The 24770-nt window shown below is 37.7% G+C and overlaps 3 protein-coding genes across 3 annotated transcripts; 1 reads left to right on the plus strand and 2 right to left on the minus strand.

The window, feature by feature from the left end:
- Positions 1-57: 57 nt before the first annotated feature.
- On the minus strand, positions 58-4588 carry acat2 (acetyl-CoA acetyltransferase 2). The gene is made up of 9 exons (XM_067418602.1): positions 4398-4588; positions 3733-3867; positions 3472-3653; positions 3259-3376; positions 3032-3175; positions 2032-2154; positions 1783-1937; positions 1334-1444; positions 58-929 (listed from the first exon to the last, which is right to left on the minus strand). The coding sequence occupies exons 1-9, from the start codon at positions 4444-4446 to the stop codon at positions 759-761; spliced, it is 1188 nt and encodes a 395-aa protein (XP_067274703.1). The 5' UTR covers positions 4447-4588; the 3' UTR covers positions 58-758.
- Positions 4589-4831: 243 nt separating this feature from the next.
- wtap (WT1 associated protein) lies at positions 4832-11573 on the minus strand. The gene is made up of 8 exons (XM_067417600.1): positions 11391-11573; positions 10589-10626; positions 10438-10493; positions 10282-10340; positions 10006-10133; positions 8779-8957; positions 6142-6296; positions 4832-6041 (listed from the first exon to the last, which is right to left on the minus strand). The coding sequence occupies exons 2-8, from the start codon at positions 10616-10618 to the stop codon at positions 5377-5379; spliced, it is 1272 nt and encodes a 423-aa protein (XP_067273701.1). The 5' UTR covers positions 10619-10626; positions 11391-11573; the 3' UTR covers positions 4832-5376.
- A 1014-nt stretch (positions 11574-12587) lies between these two features.
- sod2 (superoxide dismutase 2, mitochondrial) lies at positions 12588-19868 on the plus strand. The gene is made up of 5 exons (XM_067417601.1): positions 12588-12737; positions 13539-13741; positions 16449-16565; positions 16727-16906; positions 19495-19868. Exons 1-5 carry the CDS (start codon positions 12709-12711, stop codon positions 19638-19640), a joined length of 675 nt encoding a protein of 224 aa, XP_067273702.1. The 5' UTR covers positions 12588-12708; the 3' UTR covers positions 19641-19868.
- Positions 19869-24770: the final 4902 nt, after the last annotated feature.

Here is a 24770-nt window from a genome sequence, read left to right on the forward strand (position 1 = left end):
TTATCAACAAAAAAGAAAGTGGCCCAGTTTACCTATATTGACTGCAGGACACGTGGCTCTCCATTAAATTCTTTATTAGTAGTTGAGATTTAGTCTACAACAGGTTATATGTAAACAGCTTTTCCCCTGAGGTAAAAATTAACATTGGGATATTATTATGAGCAGCCTTTTGGAAGCACAGGACAGAGGCTAATTTTGCCTTTTGGCACATTTGACATTCTCTAAGGCAGGTTTCTATTGCACAGTGTAAACAGGTCCTGTTCTAAAATGTATTTTCTTCTGGAAACAAACAAACTCCATTCAACGGATGGTTTAATACACACAGAACACAAACCACACCATGATTTTCATAATCCAATCATGTTATCATTGATATGCATGTGTGATACATGGACAGGCTTAGGTTAAATACCAATAAAAGCAGCAACCATAGATGATTAACACAGAAAAGGAATGTCTTAAAATCTGGTATACTCCAACAAGTTATCTTTATGTACCATGAATCACTAAAGACCGAAGGGAATACATTAGTCTTAAGCGCAAAATACATTAGATACACTCTAAAGAAGATTTCAAACCAGAAACCAGAACTGGCCATGTTCCCTCACATACAAGTTCTGACTTTATGTACTTTAGTGTCACCATAGCCAGTTAAGATTTGTAAACATCTGTTTTGAATATGGAAACTTGTTTCAAGGCCTGATTAAAAGCACACAATTACAGTATGGTCATTTAGCTACATCAGCAGTATTTAGCTCTTATTCTCTCTCTACGCACATGGCAATGCCCATTCCACCACCTATGCAGAGTGAAGCGATCCCCTTCCGCCCTCCTGTCCTCTGAAGCGCATGAAGCAGGGTCACCAACACTCTACAGCCAGACATACCAAGAGGATGCCCAAGAGAAATCGCACCTCCACACACATTAACCTGAAAAGAAGAGACAAATGAAATGTTAAATTATGGTGTACAAATAGAAATGTTAAATAAATAAATATATAATTATAATAATAATAATATTGTTATTAATAATAATATAATGTTCCAGGTAGTCTGCTTGACAAATTACCAAAGAAGCATGTTAAAATAAATCAGGAAAATAAGATTTTCTTATCAAAGTGATGAAATTGTTTATTTTAGTATAGTATAGTAATCTGGTCAATGACAGTTTTAGTGAACAACAGTCAAATGAGACAGACCTCCAAATTTTGCAATAATGGAGAGTTTCATCATTATATTATGCTGTAGTACATCAATCATTGGGTAACTGTGTCAATATAATATTGTGTAAAGCTGTATGAAGCAAAGTGTGTATAAAGTGGTGGAAATCACACCTTGTCAGGATTTAGACCGAGCTCCTGTACCACTGCAATGGACTGAGCAGCAAACGCTTCATTTATCTCAAACAGGTCCACTTCATCTAGCTTCCATCCGGCTTTATCAACCTGGTTAGATAGCAGATACAATTCACTTCAAATCTCTGCTGGCACAAACTTATAAACTGATGAGGACTGTAGCACAAAACATTTTAATTGAATTAGCAAATGTAATTATTCTCTCCTCTCTTGTAGGTCACTTTGAATAAAAGCATCTGCTATATACATAAATGTAAGTGATATTGCATTACATTACATTACATAAAGCACCCAAAAACATTGGATTATATTAGTCCTCGGAGTGCCTGTACGTCTAGTGTTTGTTTCAGGACCAAGCAATGATTACAAGCATCATCCTTCATTCATGTGGTTGAAATTAATCCTGTGATGAGTCAACAGGCACTCACAGCTTTTCTAATGGCTGGAATTGGCCCTGTGCCCATAACTGAAGGGTCAAGGCCTGCCTGAGCCCAGGACGTGATGCGTGCCATTGGTTTTAAGCCCCGCCTCTGGGCCTCTGATTGGCTCATGAGAACAGTAGCTGCAGCTCCATCATTTATGCCTGTTAAACAAAAATCATCACAATGGAGATTGCACATTAATATCTGTAGTCACTGTAGATGTCATAATCGAGTGTCAAAGATGTCTCGATTTACCGGATGCATTGCCTGCTGTCACTGAACCAGAACCATCCTTCACAAAACAGGGCTTCAGTTTGGACATGGCATCAATATTACTGCCATGCCGAGGAAACTCATCAGCTTTGACCTCAACTGGACCTGATTTGGTAACAAAGGTTTTATTTGAATTCAGTCAGAGATAAATGCAAGCTTGAGGTAAAACTATCCATTTTAAAAAGTATCTGAAAACAAACAAGTCGCTTTGGATAAAAGCGTCTGCTAAATGCATAAATGTAAATGTAAACAAACAAAAAATTACTACTTTCAGCAATTTCAGAAAATACACCAATTCATTTCAGCTTTCTTAAGCAACTTTCTTTTTCAAAGCATAAATCGAACACATTTTGTGAGGTTTATATTTACATTGTTTAGATGATTATAAAGATGATTTTAGAAAACAAGACAAAAATACTCATTAAGAAAATACGATTTTTTTGTTTTTAAGTAAAACCACTCCAATTGCCTCCCCTCCACTGAATTCACTACTGTTCAAAGTTTGGGGTGAGTCATTTTTTAAAGCAATTAATACTTTAAAATCCAATACATTTATAGTAAAGGTATTTATTTGATTTCCATTTTAAATAAATGCTGTTCAGCAAAAACGCTGTTTTTTTAACTTTCTATTAATCAAAAAAATCTTGAAAAAAACACGTATCAGTGTCCACAAAATATTAAGCAGCACAATTGTTTATATTAATAATAATAAGAATAAATGTTTTTTTGACTATCAAATAGGCATATTAGATTGATTTCTGAAGGATTGTGTGACTGAAGACTGGAGTAATGATGCTGAAAATTATTACAGGAAAAAAAGTATATACTATATATTATATTATAAATTATATTTTAAAATATTAAAATAGAAAAGTGTTTTTTACATTGTAATTATCTTCACTATATTACAGCTTTACTATTAGTTATATTTTGAAAATGTGAAATGGTAATTAAAGTATGAAAGTATAAAAGAGCCTCTTGCCTTTCCTAGAGGGAACACTAACTGGCACAATCTCCTGGTCAAAATAGCCGGCCTTCTGAGCAGCTTCCGTCCTGTTCTGTGATTTCACAGCAAACTTGTCCTGAGCCTCACGGGATACCCCCCACTGCTTGGCCACATTCTCCGCTAAAACAGGCAAACAAACAAAACTAGATCAATCGTCCTATTAAGCGCACAATAAAGGTAGGCAATCTGTTTTAAGAAATCACCTGTGATTCCCATGTGGTAACTGTAAAATGCATCTGTGAGTCCATCAGTCAATACGGAGTCTTGCAAAGTAGCATCTCCCATCTTCACCCCTGACCTCATCTGCACTATATGAGGAGTCTGACAGACAAAATGATCCATGGTTATCATTAGACTGAGACTCAGCTCAGATGTTCCTTCTTTTTACTTTAAGATTAGCATCATAGATGTCTTACCCGACTCATGCTCTCCATTCCTCCTGCTACTACTATAGTGGATTCTCTTGTCATGATGGACTGAGCACCAAGACACACAGACTTCAGGCCAGATCCACAGATCATCTGACAGCTCCATGCAGGCACTGAGTATGGGATACCAGCACCAACACTTGCTTGCCGTGCAGGGTTCTGCCCATGACCTAAATAGAGTAAAAGTAGGAGAAGCTAAAGGAGGACTATCAATCCACAAGCTAAAGTACACTACATGTGCTATATTACCTGCAGTGAGGACATGACCCATGATGACCTCTGAGACATCTTCTGGCTTTACATTGGCCCTCTTCAGAACATCTTTAATGACTACTGTCCCAAGATCATGGAGGGGTACACTACTAAGGGCTCCATTGAATGATCCTGTGAATGAAACAGGCAAAACATATGTGTTCTTCTGTTTTAACTGAATATTTATTTATATAATTTAGTGCTAAAACATGAAGGGATCCTATATAAAGAACCAACACAACAAACTTTTTTCCAGAGCATTTATATTACCAATCATAAACTTCATCCTGGCCATGGCGATACAATAAATTGTCAAATCAGAGCGCGAGAACACTGGGAAGAACGCGGAACAACCAATCAGAGCAGCTCTACGTTTCTTCTGCATCATAGCGAGACTACAAACCTGCCGTGTAGCTAGAATATTAGCTAGTTAGATTAAGATATTAAGACATATTTTGACGATATAAAAAAAGGACAGCGAACACTCGTTTTTATCAAATACATCGTGCAGATAATTTGGTTAACTTGTTTATTCCGGTAGTGGCACAGGAGATCAAACGTTCTAGTATATTCAGTCCGCAAGCTACAACAGGATATCCTTCCAAGAAGTGATTAACATCGTGTGGGAAATATAATGATATAAGACACAAGACAAAGTTTACCTATAGGAGTCCTTGCAGCAGAAACGATAACAATCGCATCCGTGTTCATCTTTGCTGTAGCGCTGGTTTTCCCGGCAGGTTCCTTGTTGTGTCCCGATGGGCTGGTTCTCTGTAACTTAAATATGCAGGTTGTTTCGAGGAGCCTACCTCACACCGTCTCATTCATTTCGATGAGTACAAACGCATCATATCCGAGATCTAAATATGACGCATTGGTTTTATTTTTGTGTAGCGCCATCTTATGGTGTGGACGGTTAACTAATGGCACACTTAACTTACAAAAGTTTCATCAAAAATACCACTTTACATCAGACACATTTCAAACATCATTTAACATCATTTTACTGCTTTTTAAATAGTTATAATTAATCCAAGAAATTGATGAAATAATGGAATGATTTTGATAGAATTCAAAACAGAAAATCAAAGCATGGTTTGAGTCATATTAAAATTCTTTATTGATATTTGGTCAGTACATGAAAAGGATTGAAATCAGAGTTTAACAAGATACATCTCAAAAAACTACACACAAGTCAAACAAAAGTTTTCTCTCGTCATGTAGAGGAACAAAAAGTTTAACATCAGGAAACTAAGGACTCTCTGAACTTGCAGCTTCAAGACTTAATTGAGCTTTATGATACAATACATCACACGTAGCTAAATGATTTCCAAGTTCTAGCGAGAGAGCAAATGAACGGTATAGAACCAAGTGTTCATATTACTTCGACAGTGAAAAATGGTTTAAAAGTCATTCATTAAAAAAAAATTCAAATATACAAACACAATGTTGCTTATTTTATAAACGTAATCAGTTTTGAGGATGTCGCAAATGCACTGAAATTGGTTATGATGGGAGGTCTGGTAGAAAACAAAAGTGATGCAGTTGACCATTTCTCAAACAAGAATTAACTGGCCTGAAGTGTGTGACTTTCTTGTTTGTCATGAGATACTTAAAAATGAACACAAATCTTTAAGAATGTTACAAAACAGACCCTGTGGAGGCATTGGAGGTGTTGGTGGCAACTGTTGCTGCAGATGAGTCCAGGCCATTCTGAGTGCTGTGCCGCGTACCCGCAGTCCTGCTGCCTTTGGAGACAGCAGCGGCCTCATGGGAGTCAGCATTGGAGTCTGTATCATTTGAGTGCTGGGTCACTGACGTCTCACTGCCCGTAGGTGAGTCCACGCTCTCATAGCCCGCACTTAGCTGAGTCACATAACCTTCTCCGCCCCTCTGGCTCACAGCATCTTCTGAGTGGTTGGAGAGTTTTGACATGCCACCATGGGTGGGGCTGGAGACAGAGGGTGATGGTGGGTAATCTTCATCTGCGCTGCTTGCTTCCCTGTACAGACTGGACCCAGACACGCCCCTCTGAGAAGAGTTCCCGTTGGAGGGTCCATTGGACACCCTTCCGCAGTCTTTCCCCACATTTGAGCTGGAGATGTTCATAGGTTCACTTTGAATGGAAGGTTCAGAGGCCGTTGAAGGGGAAGTTCTGCTCGGACCAGCTCCACTAGAAGTGCCTTGGGTTTGGTTCATCTGAGACACCTGCTGCCTGGTCTCCCTCAGCTGCTGCTGAAGAACCAGAATAGTGCTCTGCATGCCCTCCACCTCCTCATCCAGCTGAATAATGAAGTCATTCAGCTCTGGATCACATAAAATGCAAATGTACAAAAACAGTGAGTGAAGTCGAAGTCTGTTTAAAACAAACCATGAATGACAGTTCTGAGAAAGTGTTTCGCTCACCATCTTGGCTGCTCTTGAGCTCTTCGCTGTACTTCTTTTGCAAGGCGAGCTCGGCCTCCAGCTGGGCGATGCGCCCCTGAGACAGCTGCCTGCCCAACTCCTGATTCTCCTGGATCAGCATGCGACATTTCGCCATCAGCTTCTTACCAGTCTGGCTGCAAGGGAAACAAGTCTAACATCACATCGTGAACATGGCCACAGGGTCAATACAAGTGGCCATTGCATTTATGAACTTGGTGGTAACATTAGCCATCCAGAAAGAGTTTACAACAAACTCTCCAATGGCAACAGTGTTCTTCAGACTGGTAAATATTTTTGACCAGTAGAGTTTACATGCACTTAAGAAAAATGGCTTAGTTCTGCAGAAAGCAGTATTCTGAAACTAGTATAACACGCTTTGGTTACTGTCGGAGATTGTGTCTTATGTGGATATATAAACACATAAGCGTGGTTCTTAATGCTTTTTGAAAAGTGCACATGCATGGAAACGATCAGACAACTTAAGTAACAACCGACTGGATAAAGCCAATTACCAATCATGCCATCTGTATAAGCATTTTAAGAATGCACTGCTAACACAGTGCATGCAAGCGCAATGTTGGATAAGCAGTTTCCTTGTGTGCATGTAAACCATCAACGACAAATCAAGAAAATCAAGTAACAGTTCAAACAATTCTAGGAAGAAATGGGTGAACGATTATCAGACCAAATCAGTTTAACGATCAAGTGCAATAGATCTGAACACATCTAGCACAGTAGCATTCCAATAGGCCATTGACGAAGTTGCAAAACCAAATTCATTCAAAAATCTAAAAGCAGAGATGATTTAATTAAAATTAGTACCTACCTGTTAATCTAAAACCAGTTATGAGCAACAAAGCAATACCTGCATCAATTGAGGATTATTGTTATTGTGACTGGTCATATGCTGCAGGTGAAAAATTATGTTTGAAAGTTTCCCAACAGTAGGCAATGCAACTTGTATTATCATTGAGATAAAATAACTGCAAAACTGCATGTGCCAGAGCAAATTCATTTAAATCAGCAGCATATTTTACTCTTCTATTTAGGGGTAAAAAAAATGCAACCCATTTCTACTGAAGAACTCAGCAGAGACTGTACTGATATATTGATATACTGTACAGAGATGCATTCAGTACCATTCAACATAGAATTTAATGGTCACTAGGGTGCTTTGGTGTCAAATACAGTAGTTAGTAATACTACTGTCTTCAATAATAAATGACTTGTAATCATGTCATAGCAAGAGCATTTAACATTTAAGTACAAATTTACTATTTACTTAAACTGGTTCACCATCTTTTTTTTGGACAATCTGCTGCTAACCTCCAATGAAATTTCTGATGAATTATTTAATGCCACTTTAGAGCAGACAATATTTCAAAATACTTGGTAACAAAGAAAATTGCCTTAACCAAGTTATTTTCATAGAGTTGCAAAGTAGAAGCTGTAAAGCTACCTTTGAATCACTCAAGATTTTATATGCAACTATAAAGTCAAAATATACTACTGCCATAAAATATCTACTGAGCAAAATACCTGCAAAGGAATTAAACGTGACCCGAGAGAAAAACAAAGCAATTAAAATCCTCACTGGGTGAACGCAAAATAAAGTGATTAGAAAAGTGCACAAGTTAAAAGTACAAATTATCATACACAGACATTTGAACAGCTTGAATAGTTTCCTCTAACACACATTGCACATTTGCATTCACATTTAAAAGAACAATTCTATTTGCATCTGCAGCAGCGCAACAGCCAATTGGACTAATCAAATCATTTGGACCACACTGCTGTAAATGCAAGGTGCATTTCCAGAGCAAAAACAAAGTATAATATTACGAACACAAAAAAAGAATAGGTTTAAGACACTGTACCGTATGTCGCACCTGTGAGATGAACATATATCAAAGTCTTTGCAGATCAGAAAGTCTGATTCCTTCCCCAAAGTCTTACATCATAAAGACTTCTGCCCCCAAAGTCTTAAGATTGCTTAACTGCTCCCCATTTCATTGCATCACACTACATTCCCACCTCCCTGTTACATTCTAGATTCTTAACCAGAGTCTCAAAAGTGTCTACGATGGAGTTTAAATGGGGGCATTTTCCTCTGCAACACATTTAGTAGGGCCATGTCATGTTTTAAATGTTCAATCAGTGATCTTTAAACTACAGTTCAATCAGCTCCAGAGCCAACGCTTTGCTCAAGTCTTTCATAGGCCGCCTTTTTTGTTACAGGAAGCTTTCTAACATGGGCTGTTGGGGCTGGAAGGGGGGCGTTTCCGACGTGACCACCTCTTCAGGAACAGTCCCGATTCCTTCAGGCTTCTGTACCATGAGGGGTGTGGGGGGAGAGAAAGAGCTGTAACAAAAGTGTCACCTGACCAAAACTGTCGTGTTTTGTTCTGATTTTACATTACGGTATGTGTAATAGCAGGGCAATACGAAAGAAAAATGTCTTTTGTTCTGAGCTTTGGCTTTAAAGTCTGAGTCTCGTTGTGAGCAAAACATTTCAGTCTTCCCCCACCATTATCTGCACTCCTGCAGAGGAGAAGGTGGGGGTTGAATCAGGAAAGTCTTGACTTTTTGTTTGGAGGGGGAGTTATTTTAGTTTACCTATCAGGTGTAAATTTCCAGGCACTCAGTTCATTTTGGGCTTGCTCCAGTTTGTCTTTAGTCTGTTCCAGTTCAGCCTTCATTTTGAGGAAAAATAAGTTGATGGCTGGGTCCACCATGGACGATCTAAGCTGAGCTGCACTCGGTTGCTGGACTTGCTTCAGGTACTGGATTTGGGTCTGCAAGGTAAGAGCGACCATTAGAATGAATCTCAGCATGTAACAAATGACAAATATCAACATCAATGAAGGCATGTGATGCCCACTTTGTACTCTGAAGCTAAGTATATTAATAAATCAATTAAAAAAAAGTTTGAAACCTCTAGACCTTTACAATGTACAACAGACAACACTTGGCTAATAATTACAAGTTTTTTTTCTGTTTTTTTTTTACTTCATGCCAGCTTCTGTGGCTATTTCCATGGCAAGAAAAATGTATGGTAGAACTATATCCCTCAGTTTCACAGACAAGGCTTCAGCCTAGTCCCAGACTAAAATACATGTTTGAACTGTTCTAACTTAAAGTAACTTGCACTGGCATTTTAAAATTTGTCAGTATCATTGTTTTGTCTCAAGATTCACACCAGTAATGTCTTTTTTTCTAAGGCACATTTATAAAAGCTACTTAAATGCCCTAAATGAATCAAAGAATAATCCTGGCTTAATATAAGCCCTCTCTGTGAAACCAGGCCTATAGGTTTTTAATATAATTTTTTTAAACATTTGTAACTGCAACAATGGTAAAATATTTTGCTAAACTGACTTTGAAAATTGCACTTAAATATGCAATGCTGTGATCATCTACTATCCAACATTCTCCGACAATATTTGCTTTACTTTTTGTCTGCTGTTCCCATGTTGTAATGCTGGAAACAATATTCTCATTTCTGCTTCCAAAGAACAACTTTGATGAATTACAGTGGAATAAAAATTACCAACATTTGGAAAACACATTTGACTAAAACAAAACAGCAGCTATTACTTGTTAAATATTTAGTCATGCTTCACTGACAAGTCAGTACAAAGGACAAATGCAACTGCAGTGTGTAAACTCTTGACAATTATATTTCACATTAATTTAAATTCTACATCCACATGCTTAAAAAAATGGAAGCACAAACTAGTCCATCTGAAACACGTACTCTCATTCAAGCAAACTGACCTATTTCCTCCAATAAGAACTGTCCATGAAGCAGAAGTAAAAAAGGAGATGTAGTAACACACTTACTGTACATTCTTGCATTTCCTGCTCTTTAGTAGCAAGCCTCATGACCAGAATGTTCTCCCTGCGTGCAGATTCCTGCTGTTGCTGCTTCAACTTCTCCTCAGACTCTTTCAGGCCCGTAACATCATTGGCTGCAGACATTTCAACATTAAATAGATGAGTTAGTTATCAACATTTTATTTTGTACACAATAAAAAAAATGTAACATCTAGTAACACTGAATACTCTTACAGGAGAAGACTATTAATTATTCAGAACATCTGGGATGTGCAAACTTACAGTTTAAATCAGCATATTTTGCCTCAAGCATTTGGACATAAGCTTCATGCTGCTTCCATCTACACCAGGAAGAAAAAAAACATCAGCATTACAATCAGGATAGCTCCAACATTCTTATACCCTTACAGTTTATTGCACAACAGAATGGTTACACACCTAGTACAGAGCTCCTCTCGAGTCAGGGTCTTCATGTCGGATTCACTAAGGCGAACCTGCAAGCACAACAAATAAAGAATGACGATATATAAAGGGACGGTTGGCGGTGAGAGATTCATATAATCAGATTAGACTGCGACAATGAGCTCACCTTCTTCGGGAGAGGTTCTTCATTGGTCATTCTGATCTCTGTGAAGCACACATCAAGCATTCGGTGAAACGACTCAAAGATACACAGGTATTTCCAGCACCAATATGCAGCAATGGTCTTAAGGCAGTTGCGTGGATTTCACACGCCTACACGTGCCATTACAAATATAGGCCACCAAGGCGAGCGATTCGCTTGTTTTCACACAAATGCCACAATTACAGAAAAGGTTTTAAAATCAATTATCCGAAGTAATGCATTAAAAAAAAAAAATAATGCTCGTAAAAACGCATTGAAAGTGGAGAAAATCAGTTGATCGATTGGAAAAACAAAACTGCTCCACTAATCGGGTTTACTACTGCTCAAGTATTTTATGCACCTTTTCCATGTTTGTTAGTTTTACAAGCGAAATAGCAAAGCAATCTGGTTTGTTTACAAAGCAATTCACCATTTATCTTATCACTGAGTCAAAAATAAGTTAACCTTAGAAAACCCGAGTTCGCCAGTTTAAAGAGTGTTAATACGCCAAACGCTCTGCGCTGCAAACAATCGGGCCAATCTGATAGTCGCACGATGCTCGATGCTGTCGGGGGAAATGTGAGGCTTAAGTGGCCAATAACGTATGTTTTTCTAAAAAAAAATTAAGTAAATAGATTACCGTGAAAAAGACGGACACGAATAAAATCGTGCCGGCGCCTTCTTGGAACAGTTTCGCTGTCACAAAATGGCGGAGAAGGAAGAGACTCTCCCTCTCCGAGAAGCAGCACTTTATCTGAAATAAGAAAATAAAAATTCTAACACTTACCAGACCCAGTTCACTTCGACCAGAATGACACGTATTTCTTCCAATACGAGATTTTAAACGCTTGTGTTCAATAATATGTTTCTCGGAGGACCAGGACAGCTACGGGTTTTATTTAAACGAAGTGAAGCCCGTCCGCCATGACCAGCGTGTGCGCGATGTTGTTCAGCCGCACAGCATCAGTGAGTTCGCGCGAGCGCTGAGGGGGAGGAGCACGTTACCGTACAGTGTTGTTGTTGCCATGTTGCATGTTGTAAGTCTGTGAGAATTAGATCGGGTCAACTCATAAGTATACACACACGACATACATTTTACATCTGTATTAATTTCTGACTATATAGGGCATAATAAAATTAAATACAAAAACGTTGTTTGATCACTGTTGCACAAATAAAGTGTCACAAATATACCCACACCGTTTGGGCAATACATACAACAGAATTAAGTAATGACATTATTAAATACTTTATTTTGCGCCCTTTTCGTCCAGTGTTTATGCTTCCTCAAAGTGGTCACCTTTTATTTTTTTAGACCATGGGTGTTTCAATCAGCTCCCTTGTTCAGTTGTCAGGGCACTGATCAGGGAGCAGTAGGAGTCAGCCCATTGACTTATGTCCTGATCAGTGCCCTGACTAGTGAACTAGGGAGCTGATTGAGACGCAGGGTATGTTACGTGTTTCTCTTACGGGATCTGGCAACACTGGCGTTTTAACGTTAACTTTATGTTTGACGTTTACCAGATATATATGAACCACTGCATATACATTTTTCATTACACGTGAGGAAACTAGATTCCTTCGTCATAAAAAGGCTTGAGTAATTATTAATCCACCAGTTGGTTTGCTCTTGCTATTAGTTTGATATTAATCCATATTATTGCCGAATCACTTGGATTAAATGTAGGATGTAGAAAAAAAATGACAATCGACATAAACAATGCATAATGTTCTGAAATGAACCCATTTATTTTAAAGACTACAACTCAATGCGAAGTAAGGCCTAGTAGAACGACTAGCTGAATTATACCAATTGGCACAGGGGATGCACGGTTTTTGCACCCTCTTTAACTTAAACAAAGTTCGTTCAGTTGAACTATATGTATTGGACTAATTTTCACCACCCTTACGTACTATTTCACATGTAAAACTCTGAACGTTTTAGAGCACAACCAACGAACAAGAAAAAACACTTTTGCATATGACCCCTATTTTGATAAAATGGTACGCTCTAGTCCAAGTTGTAGCTGAATTTCAAGGGCAGGTTGTAATGGAGCGAGCTTAAGGCTATTCAGTGCATGTGTCGATATTTGACGGAGTAGAGTATGCTGTGCAGAGTTGGATATGTCCGTAGGTAAAGTTAAATTCTGAATCAGCTCTCGTAGTGTGTGTGCAGTTAACTGAATAATCAGGGTTGTTTATTAAATCAGCGGTATCAATACACTGCGCACTTATAAATGTATGTGTTTGGTAGAGCGACCAAGCTAACAGCATCATAGTTTGACATTACTAGTGAAGTTTTAATCAGTGATATGGTCGATCATTTTTATAGGCTGATATTTGTTGAGTTAGAGTTGTGTACATGGCATTATCTGCTGCTGATTTGGGGCTGCCAAACAACAGCTTAAGTTAACTTGTATAATCCATTCATTATGTGCAGAGGGATTTTATTTTAACTTACTATACAAACCTGTGTTGTCAGTCAAAATTAACTTTATCAGAAGGTAGTCAATCAGCTCAGTTTTACTGCAGCTTTGGAGGAAATAACGTTTCCACGTTTCCAGTTAGACAAAGTACTTCAGCTCTGAGCCAGAGGTTTTTCAAATTATTTGATCATATTAGGACACCCATTTATATTCTGTGAGGGAAATGCTAAGCCTGGAACTATACTTATTTTACGTATAATTATTTCATAAAAAATCTGACCACTCTAAAATGCATTTTGTAAATCCATGGACCCTATTTCGAAAACTTCTAGTCTGGTCACCTGACTGGTTCTATGTAGCAATATTCCAGTGTGAACTCAACTCACTGCAGTAATCCATCATTTGTGACTGTTAGCCTGCAAAGTCGTTACAATACTTTTTGTTGCAATACTTGCATACCTAATATAGACAAATATTTAATAGTTTTTCTTTATTACTATCCATTCTAGGTGCGCTGCCACCTTGAACCCCATTGTAGGTGCTTTGGCCTCTAGACAGAAGCACACACTCCCTGACCTCCCGTATGATTATGGTGCGCTTGAGCCTCACATCTGTGCAGAGATCATGCAGCTGCATCACAGCAAGCACCATGCAACATATGTCAGCAACCTCAATGTCACTGAGGAGAAATATCAAGAGGCACTGGCCAAAGGTATGTTCAAATGAGATCAGAAATGGGCCTTATACAGGGCCGGCGCCACAGGGTGGGGTGGGGGGCTAGCAGGGGGCCTCACCTGGACTCTCTCGCCCCCTCAGATCACCATGAATATTTAGGGGATTTTAATGATAAAATATTCTATTTAGAAAATGACATTTCCCAATTGCATTTTCTTCCTAGAGTGAACATTAAGCTTAAATAGCTATTTTAGTAAAGAAAATCTGGCAAAGTCAAATTTTGAGTGGTCCGGTCATCTGATTAAGCGTGCTTCCTTTTTTTCTTCCAACAGCGGAAACAATTTGCAATAGCCTACTCCGTCATTTTTAGCCAAACAGATAAGTTCAAGACATAATTATTAATTTAAACGGTCTACTATTATTTGTGGACTCAGGGAATGGATTATTTTCATTTAGAAAGCATTTATAAATTCAGTTCATATTTCCAACAAACGAAATTTCTAGCCAAAATAACGAAGTGGTGGAAAAAAAAAATTAGTTACCACCATGCAAATTCCAACATTTCGCTCTTCTCTATAGCTATGCATCAACCTGGCATGCGTAAAAGTCGATCATTCTTTACAGATGACGGCTTGTTTGGAGAGAAGACGAGACTGAGTTCTTTATTAAACTCATAAAAGACAATAGAATTATAGGAATACAGGATTCTAAACACAGAAATGCCACAGTATCATGAAGACCTTGAAGCAGATCTGAGGGAGACACACACACACACACACACACACACACACACACACACACACACACACACACACACACACACACACACCTCATATATGTGCCACTTAAGTAACCTAAGGGGCTTTCCCTGCCATTAATGCTTAAGTAACACACACGTCTCCTTCCAATAAAAATAATGGCTAGTGTGGTGGATGGGATATGCAAACCTACCAAGTGCCATCATTTTGGATATCACAAGAGGAAAATAATACATTTTAGTCGCATAACTGCAGCTAATGGAAAAGCTGTCATTTCACAATAGTTTGTTATCTTTAGAATATTTGTATATTTAGAAAATATTGCAAAATTTTGCACAAATCTGTAATGGAAACGACTGTCAGTATATTATCGCAAATTTGGTACAATGATAGGGAATGTATAGAATATTCGGAGCAAGCATGCGATGATTATATTTTAAATAAATACTGATGATTATGGGCTATTTTAAATAAATGATTTATTGATGTGAATTTATGTGAAGATTATATTTAAAAAAAATATTGTTTATGTGTTCATCGCCGATTGCCCCGTCACAGTATTTCACACGCCCCCTCATCAGTGCTCGGCTGGCGCTGGCTCTGGCCTGATATGCATTTATTAAAAATTGTATGTAATAGTATATAGTACTAAAATTACACTGCTAGATACACCTCATTTTGTTGGACAACTTGCGGTCCACTTACAATGTAGATCAATATACACTCACCTACACCTAAAAGATTATTAGGAACACCTGTTCAATTTCTCATTAATGCAATTATCTAATCACATGGCGGTTGCTTCAATGCATTTAGGGGTGTGGTCCTGGTCAAGACAATCTCCTGAACTCCAAACTGAATATCAGAATGGGAAAGAAAGGTGATTCAAGCTATTTTAAGTGTGGCATCCTTGTTGTTGCCAGACGGGCCAGTCTGAGTATTTTACAATCTGCTCAGTTACTAGGATTTTCACACACAACCATTTCTAGGGTTTACAAAGAATGGCGTGAAAAGGGAAAAACATCCAGTATGCGGCAGTCCTGTGGGCGAAAATGCCTTGTTGATGCTAGAGGTCAGAGCAGAATGGACTGATTCAAGCTGATAGAAGAGCAACTTTGACTGAAATAGCCACTCGTTACAACCGAGGTATGCAGCAAAGCATTTGTGAAGTCACAACACAAACAACCTTGAGGCGGATCGGCTACAACAGCAGAAGACCCCACAGCTTACCACTCATCTCCACTACAAATAGGAAAAAGAGGCTACAATTTGCACTAGCTCACCAAAACTGGACAGTTGAAGACTGGAAAAATGTTACCTGGTCTGATGAGTCTCGATTTCTGTTGAGACTCGATTCAGAAGGTAGAGTCAGAATTTGGCGTAAACAGAATGAGAACATGGATCCATCATGCCTTGTTACCACTGTGCAGGCTGGTAGTGGTGGTGTAATGGTGTGGAGGATGTTTTCTTGGCACACTTTAGGCACCTTAGTGCCAATTGGACATCGTTTAAATGCCACGGCCTACTTGAGCATTGTTCCTGACCATGTCCGTCCCTTTATGACCACCATGTACTTATCCTCTCTGATGGCAACTTCCAGCAGGATAATGCACCATGTCACAAAGCTCTAATCATTTCAAATTGGTTTCTTGAACATGATAATGAGTTCACTGTACTAAAATGTCCCCCACAGTCACCAGATCTCAACCCAATAGAGCATCTTTAGGATGTGGTGGAACCTTTCACATTTCTAAAGAATGCTTTCAGCTCCTCGTTGAATCAATGCCACGGAGAATTAAGGCAGTTCTGAAGTCGAAAGGGGGTCAAACACAGTATTAGTATGGTGCTCCTAATAATCCTTTATGTGAGTGTCCTTTTCATGAATGGTGAAATGGTAAAAATATTTAAATTTACTACATTCTAATGACTTAGAATTGTCTTCAATTTATATAACAAGTCTTCAGGTTTTCTCTTGCTGTGTTACAGGTGATGTTACGACCCAAGTCTCCCTTCAGCCTGCTTTGAAATTCAATGGTGGTGGTCATATTAATCACACCATTTTCTGGACAAATCTGTCACCGAATGGTGGAGGAGAACCACAGGGTGAGAGATTTCAATAAGCTCAGCCTGGACAACAGCTTGATGTGCATTGTACATGCAAATGGATGTCCAACAAAATCACATTATATCCATTCTCCTATTTCATGTCATTTATGAAGTATTATAGTTGTATATGATGAATATTTGTTTTTTTCATATTACAGGTGAGCTGTTGGAGGCTATTAAGCGTGACTTTGGCTCATTTCAGAAGATGAAGGAGAAGATGTCAGCTGCCACGGTGGCCGTTCAGGGCTCAGGCTGGGGCTGGCTGGGCTTTAATAAGGACAATGGTAGACTGAGAATTGCTGCTTGCCCTAACCAAGACCCTTTGCAGGGCACTACAGGTAAATGTTCTTTAAGGAATGGTAGAGAATAAATCTATTTTGTTGACTCTGTATTTTTCCCCATACACTCTTAACAAGACCATGTGTTGCAGTGTTATATATTTTGTTCAGTTGAGTTCTTACAATATCCCAAATGTTTCCAACTGTGAGAAAATTGCTATTTTAACCAAGGACCCGGGATGTCTGACCATAGTATCTGAGGTAGTCGCCTCTCAATTGCGTCATATCTGCGTTACCCTCGGTTTCCATTTTTTGTTGGCAGAAGCGCTTAACTCTTAGCAGTGTGAACAAGTTTCACAGCAGCCGCTGAGCGAATGCACTGAGTAATGTCAAAACGTCATTTTAAACGCACTTAAATGTATCTAATATGATAAACAGCGGAAATAGCACCGGTGCCCGGCGTCCGTGTTCCGTCATAATAACAGTCCCGCTGCTCGTAAGGCTTGGGTTTGTGTAACAATCGCTCCAGCGGTCTTGCTCAGGCTCTGCTTTATTAATAGTAACATTAATAGCCGCGTCCATGAACATGATTTCTGCCCGAGTCCTATTTTCCACTGGCTGTGAGGTGAAGACCACATGTCCCAAAATGCTGTGCTCAAATTTGGCGTCATCAAACTACACCTTTGTTTTGAATAGGCGCCATCTAGCGGATGGAAAAGTTGCATAGTGCGACTTTAAAGGTACACTATGTAACTTTTGATTGTGCTTCGCCTCTGTCTGACTGTGAAGAAGAATGACCCTTTACAGAGTAGATAATGCTTTACAGTGAACTCTGTTAGAGACCTTACTCACCTGTTGGCAGAGGTGGACAGTAACAAAGTACATTTACTCAAGCACAGTACTTAAGTACACTTTACTTGAGTGTCTGTACTTTACTTGAGTATTATTTTACAGTGCAGTGCTTTTGAGTTCTTCGGCGGAACAGCGTTTCACCATTGGCTAGCTCCTGCGTCAGCATCAGTGGTGCTCACATGAACATCGGCCAATGGTGAGCCGCCATTCTTCCGTAGAACTCGAAAACACTTCACTGTATGTACAATGCTATCTGTATAGGAGACTGGCTCGGACAAAAAGAAATAGTTAAATAAAGTCGTTATTTTTGCTATAACTTGGCTTGAAATAATGATTGTACCGATTACATTGTTTTGCCACCAGGTGGTGACAAGTGACTGTTAAAAAAATAGAATCTAACTTATATTGAGTCATATAAAAATGTGTCATTTTATCATTCAAAAAGATTATTCAAAAGAATTAATCTAAATCAATTAAACATTTTTAATAGACTGCAGCAATGTCAGAACCTCTAGTATATGACGTTATTTTGTTTAGTTGGCGTTCAGAATCGTGGAAGAATCCAATTTTACTGTGGGGCTGGGTAGGAGTGTTAAAAAAAGATGATGATTATGGTTGTCTTTTTTTTGTCAATTGTTTCATTTCTCTAGGTTTTGTAAAGTTCCTAAAGCTCTTTATTTCACAGATAGTCAAGCTATTCAGTAGGTTGCTTCAGATGCATATGCATTACATGCAACAATAATAAAACAATGCATTGACATAAAAAAGGAAATTATCCTTTTAAAGTAAGTATTTCTATACTTTTACTTAAGTAAAAATCTGTCCCTCTAACTTTTACTTGTAATGGAGTAATATTTGACCAGTACTATCTGTACTTTCACTCAAGTAATAGAGTTGTGTACTTTGTCCACCTCTGCCTCTCCATGTTGCTTTTACAATATCTTGAATCCTTTGGTTCTCTCCATCTTTGAAAAGCCAGGCCAATGTTAATTCTCATTTTATTACAAGCTCTGTACCATTCTTTTTTTGCCAGCAGACTCCTCTGTTCGGTATTTTTTTTTCCCCGGAGGTTCAAGATTGTCCATGTCAACCTTTCTTGCACATTGTGACAACTAACCTATGCCACTCGCACATTATACAGGGGCCAAAGTATCCAAAGCAGCTATTCTTTATTTACGGATATGACGAGACGCGCACTGGTGGGGGGTTTTTTGTACAGAGTCTGGCCACTTTCAAACGGTTATTGACAAACGGTAATTTCCTTAAAGGCGGGTATTCTGTTGAAGTTTAAAACTATTGGACCTGCCCAGAGCCACTGTGTATCTGCCATAACCAATTGCTAACGTTTGGTCGTGACTTATGTCAACTCAAACTAGCACACGACATCAACATCATCATTCTCAGCCACTCCTTCTGTTCGCTGATTGGACCGGTTAAAATGTGACCGGAGAAAACCTAAGAAATACACCGCAGTCCCAGACGTAGTACTGAAGGAAAATGAAAATTGAGCGCAAGTACGTAGGAGGGTGGAGCCAGAATACAGGCGAGTGACCCGTATGCAATTTCCTGTGAAATCCATCCCGACAGGTCTAAAATATAAACCCTTATAATAGGCTTGCCAGAACGATTTATGATGTACTGACTTGTTTATTCAATAAAATTTTGAACAAAAAAAAGTTACATTGTGTACCTTAAAAATAAAGCAATGCTAGACTCCATAGAGAAAGAAATCAGCTGATTTTATTGTTAAAGACTTTTTAAACTTTAATATACCCTGTTTCCTTTTTAAATTTGAGGTCTTGTCCCACTACTTGGGATAGATGTCTGGGAGCATGCATACTATCTCCAGTACAAGAACGTTAGACCGGACTACGTTAAAGCCATCTGGAATGTGGTGAACTGGGAGAATGTCAACGAGCGTTTCCAAGCTGCCAAGAAATAAGTTTCAAAAAAGGAACACTGTGTCCATTTATACCTTCGAAGCGCACAAATAATCAGACCACATTACAACTCAACTGAGACTCAAGAGAGGCTTTATGGTTCTTGACAAGCTCCTTTTCCATGCAGAACTGTGCATTGTAACTCGTAGCTTGCATTTTTGCTGAGTCGAAAGCGAGTGTGTACATTTATGTTATCAGTATGTGCAAAATAAACGATTATTTGAACTGAAGTAATCTTTGTGTTTTCCTGTTTTTAAATATAACTGTTATATCAAATAATATAAAACGTGCATTCTGTTTTAATATGTATTTTAATATTACTAATATAAATCATATCAAACTGATTTATTTTAAAATTGCCAGCATGTTGCACTGTAAAAAAAAAAAAAAGAAGAAGAGAAGGTAAGTACCCTGGTTTTCTTTAAATTTGAGTTTATTAAAATAAAAAAATGGGTTGATGGAATGAAGGAAATTTGTTTTAATAAATAGAAACTGAAAATATTATTGTATCTGAACCACATAAAAAAATCTGATCAATCATGTAAAATAGCACAATTTGGCATGGTTCACAGCATCATCATAAATAAAACACTATTACCCAATATGCTTAGATCTTTTAATAATATTTGAACAAAGGTTGTCGATTCTCAAAAATCTTCATTGTATTAACTCAAATTTTTAATTTCAATTAACTCAATTTTAAGGCAACCAGGTAACTTATTTATTTATTTATTTTTACTGTGGGGGATTTCTTTTAAATATCTTTTTGATAAACTGACAACAGATGATTTCACATTGTTAGGTCTCTCATTTAGAAGAGTTTTTATTAATGTGCTAGTTCTTTTTGAGGCAACAGCAGAGGGTGCCAGATACAAGCAGGTTTAAAATATGTGAAGGGCTTTGGAAGAATGGAGAACCAGACTTGAATGGATTATGCTGTGAAAATCTTAATAAGCATTTTTCCTCAGTGAAAGTGACGTGACTGTAGTGGTAATTGTTCCTGTCCCGTTTTTTCTTTCCCACTGGCAAATGGTTTTAAAAAGTGGCCCTTGTGTGCGTCTTGTAATCAAATTTCCTTTTTTTTAGTGCTTTAATTACCATTTTCAGTTGAGAATTGACATGCAGACTTTACGGAACACCAGATCAGACCGTATTTATTAAGATTTTTTACAGTTTCCTTGCAATTCCAGCGTGCATTGTGTCTTCATATTTGTCACTGTTATGAACACCGATGAATTCATTTATATTGTGAGAGAAGATTTAAGAGACCACAATTCACAAGGAGTCCAGAGCACATGCACTTTTGAGATATAGTGGCCAAGTCAAACAGTTTAAAACAAGTTTCTTCTTGGTTTCTTAATCAAATTGTTCTGACAGGTTATGACGAGTCCTGATTCTGTCCTTTTGAAATGCATTTTTTTTCCTTTAAAGTGAAAATGCAGAGAAAACATTGTGATGGCTTTAGAGTCTCCGCCAGTAAAATGATTTTATTCTTTTCCTTCAGGTTTATGCATTTGCTGTTTGGCGATATTGCATTAGTTTTCCTTTTGTTATGAGCCAGACCAAGCTTTTTGATCCAGAGGACTCCCTTTGTGTCCATCGGTGCAGTTTAATTCTTTTATTAACTTAGAGCCCAAAAACACGACCCATGAGGATGGTGAACACAAACTAAGTTTCATACACCCACTCTCAACCTATTCTAAGTCCGATTTCTCTCACTGACATTTCTTGCATTCAGTGCAAATTAAATTCACTTCTAATGAAACGTGAAAATTCCTATTAGTAACTTAAGACGATTAAGTTCTGAGTCATTAAATGGAGTCTAAGATTGATCCAGAAGTCCCCAGGCACTTGACTTTACTTTGTTAAAGCCATGTGATCTGCCAAAGCCTGATGTCATTATCATCAATCCACTGCGATACACACACTTGATCACTTGTTTAGAAGATGCTCAGGTTGTGGGTGCTTCCATGAGGGTTCAGGTGCAGCAGAAATGTCAAAAGTTGTGTTCTCATATTCTGCCTGCTCATTGGAAAAACCCTAGTCTTTTTGGCATGTTTTTGGTGTGGCCTACTTTTTTCCTCCTAAATTCAGAGTGCCAGAGTTTGCTTCCTTCTACCATGGCTCGTAAAGTAGACAGGCTTGCAGTCAAGAGTAGAGTTTCTTCAGCTTCTGGAAGGAAAGAAGGAAAATACCAACATCTATTCATCAAGCTTAGCCCTCCTTCTTTTACCAACCTATCTGTCTACTGCTCATTTTCTAACACTACCCTCTCTTTTTCCAAGATCGCTGTGACCCTTTTTCCTGTTTTCTCTAAGCACTGCTCTTTTTTTTCTGTCTGTCCTTCCATCTTTCTTGTGGTTTCCTTATTTACATGGCATGTAAATTATAAGTTTTAGTGTTTTCCATAATAGTTGAATAGATTTATTTTGTCCAGTCAGAAACAACAGCCTTTTGTCAGTTAGACAAACTTTGCCTGCTCTCTTAAAGGGTTAGTTCACCCAAAAATGAAATTGATGTCATTAATGACTCACCCTAATGTCGTTCCACACCCGTAAGACCTCCATTCATCTTCAGAACACAGTTTAAGATATTTTATATTTTAGTCCCAGAGCATATGCAGTCTATGCACACTATCCATGTCCAGAAAGGGAATAAAAACATCATCAAAGTAGTCCATATGTGACATCAGTCGGTTGATTAGAATCTCTTTAAGCATTGAAAATACATTTTGGTCCAAAAATATAAAAAACTATATCCAAATATCCAAAAAGATTCAAACAGTTCATGAATCAGTGAATCGATCAATGATTCGGGTCGCCAGTGTCACGTGACTTCAGCAGTTCGGATCGCATCAAACTGCTGAAATCACGTGACATTGGCAACCTGAATCATTGATCGATTCACTGATTCATGAACTGTTTGAATCTTTTTGGAGGAACACAGAAGAGAAGACAATGCTGAATAAAGTCGTAGTTTTTGTTATTTTTGGACCAAAATGTATTTCCGATGCTTCAAGAGATTCTAATCAACCAACTGATGTCACATATGGACTACTTTGATGATGTTTTTATTACCTTTCTGGACATGGACAGTATAGTGTGCAGAAACTGCATATGCTCTGGGACTAAAATATAAAATATCTTAAACTGTGTTCTGAAGATGAACGGAGGTCTTACGGGTGTGGAACGACATTAGGGTGAGTCATTAATGACATCAATTTAATTTTTGGGTGAACTAACCCTTTAAGTGTTTTAACTTTTACAAAAAAGTTAAAAGTCTTTGGATTTGAGACGTTGAGCTTTGTAACTGCAGATCTTATGCATGCACAAACAGCCAACACAATAAAGAGAAAGAAATCACATCATATGACCCCTTTATTTATTTTTTACAGTCTGGTGAGGAACGACATTAGGGTGAGTCATTAATGACAAATTGTCAAAGATAGTTTAACATGACTTTATTTAAAATTCCCAACTAGCCGAGATGCATTTAGCTTCTCGTCAATTGATTATTGACACGTCTTGTAATTAAAGAAGTTATTTTTCAATCACTGACAAACTTTTTTAAGTTTAGCATTTTTGCTGAATATTCACGATAAATGTTCCTCTCAGACTTTAATATTTTTTTCTGAAAATAGTCTTTCATTAAGGACTGTTATATAAATGGAAACATGTCTGCTCTGTAATCATAACAGAGAAAGCAGAAAATTAATCTTTTGACCCTCAACTTGATGTTATTGTCTCTGTTCTGCACATATGAAACTGAATGTTTTTCCACATCATCCAGTGACTCTTTGAGCCATGACACAGTGTGGCGTGTTTCTTTTTGAAATATTCTATATTTTTATTGTTGATGGATGAACAAGGCACTTTTGCCCGACCACATTTACCATTATGGTGCTTATAATGGAAGGTTTGGGTTAGAAACTGGACCATGTTTTCTTTGCGTTACATAAAGTGTGCCATTATTATTTCTGAAAGATCAAATGTGGTGGTAGACCAGGGATTGCTATTGAATAAATTGTGTCTTTCCAAACAGCTCCAGAAATCGTTGTTACTCATTCTGGAATTCAGTACATTTCTCACATAAAATTTGTTTGCTTAACTATGTTATGATTCCTCACGTGTTCAAGACCAAAGTACCCTCAGTGAGAGATTATGTGAGTATCATGCTTCATTCAATTTACTCATTCAGTATGGCTGCATTGCATTGTCATTCTGTAGTCATTAATATACAAAAGTTAAAGCACCTGTTTTACCAAAGTGGTTCTCAACACTGTAAACAAGTATTTACAACTGTAAAAAAGTATGATCAGTAAGTTATGAGAACATGGGCTGGTTTCACAGACAGGGTTTAGACTAAGCTTTAGTTCAATAAGGGCATTTAAGTAGCATTTCCAAGTCTTGGAAAAAACATTTCTGGTGTGCATCTTGAGACAAAACAATGACATTGGCATATTTTAAGATATGTCAATGCAAGTTACTTTGAGGTAAAACAAACATGCATTTAGGACTAGCTTAAGCCTTGTCTGTGAAACTGGGTGCAGGTTTTTACATTGCTTTAACTAATAATAATAATAAGTAAAGCAATTTAAAAAAAAGTTATGATTCAACTAATTTTTTAAATCAGTTTATTGTAATTTTTACTTGAAATGTCTTACACGTCAAAGTTGAATGTACTTAATTTGTGGCAGCAAGGATTTTTAAAAAAAATTTTATTCACAGTGAACTGGTTTTGTTTCAGGACCCATCATTTACACTGGGCATTAAGTAGCCACCCAAAACTTATTTATAGAAGAGTGAACAAAAATAATGTATTTTTATATTTTTTGTCTTCATTATTATAATTGTAGTTTAAGTTTGAGTGATTTTGTTATGTGCTTAGGACATTTGATTTTTCACTATTAGTAATTTTGGTACTTCAACTTATCTCAGTTATTTGCCAGTTTGTAAATTTAAGTTTTTTTTTTTTTTTTTTTTTTTATGTTTTAAGTTTAAGTTTTATCCAAGTTTTGTTATTTCATCTTTACTTAAAAAAACTGGTTTGCTGTTTACAGGGTCCTTCTTACTTGCTCCACCTAATCAGGTTTAAGTTGACAACAAGAAACAAGATTTTCTCAGGTCTCGGCA

The sequence above is a fragment of the Pseudorasbora parva genome, chromosome 15 (assembly GCF_024679245.1).
Source record: "Pseudorasbora parva isolate DD20220531a chromosome 15, ASM2467924v1, whole genome shotgun sequence".
NCBI classification, from domain to species: domain Eukaryota; kingdom Metazoa; phylum Chordata; class Actinopteri; order Cypriniformes; family Gobionidae; genus Pseudorasbora; species Pseudorasbora parva.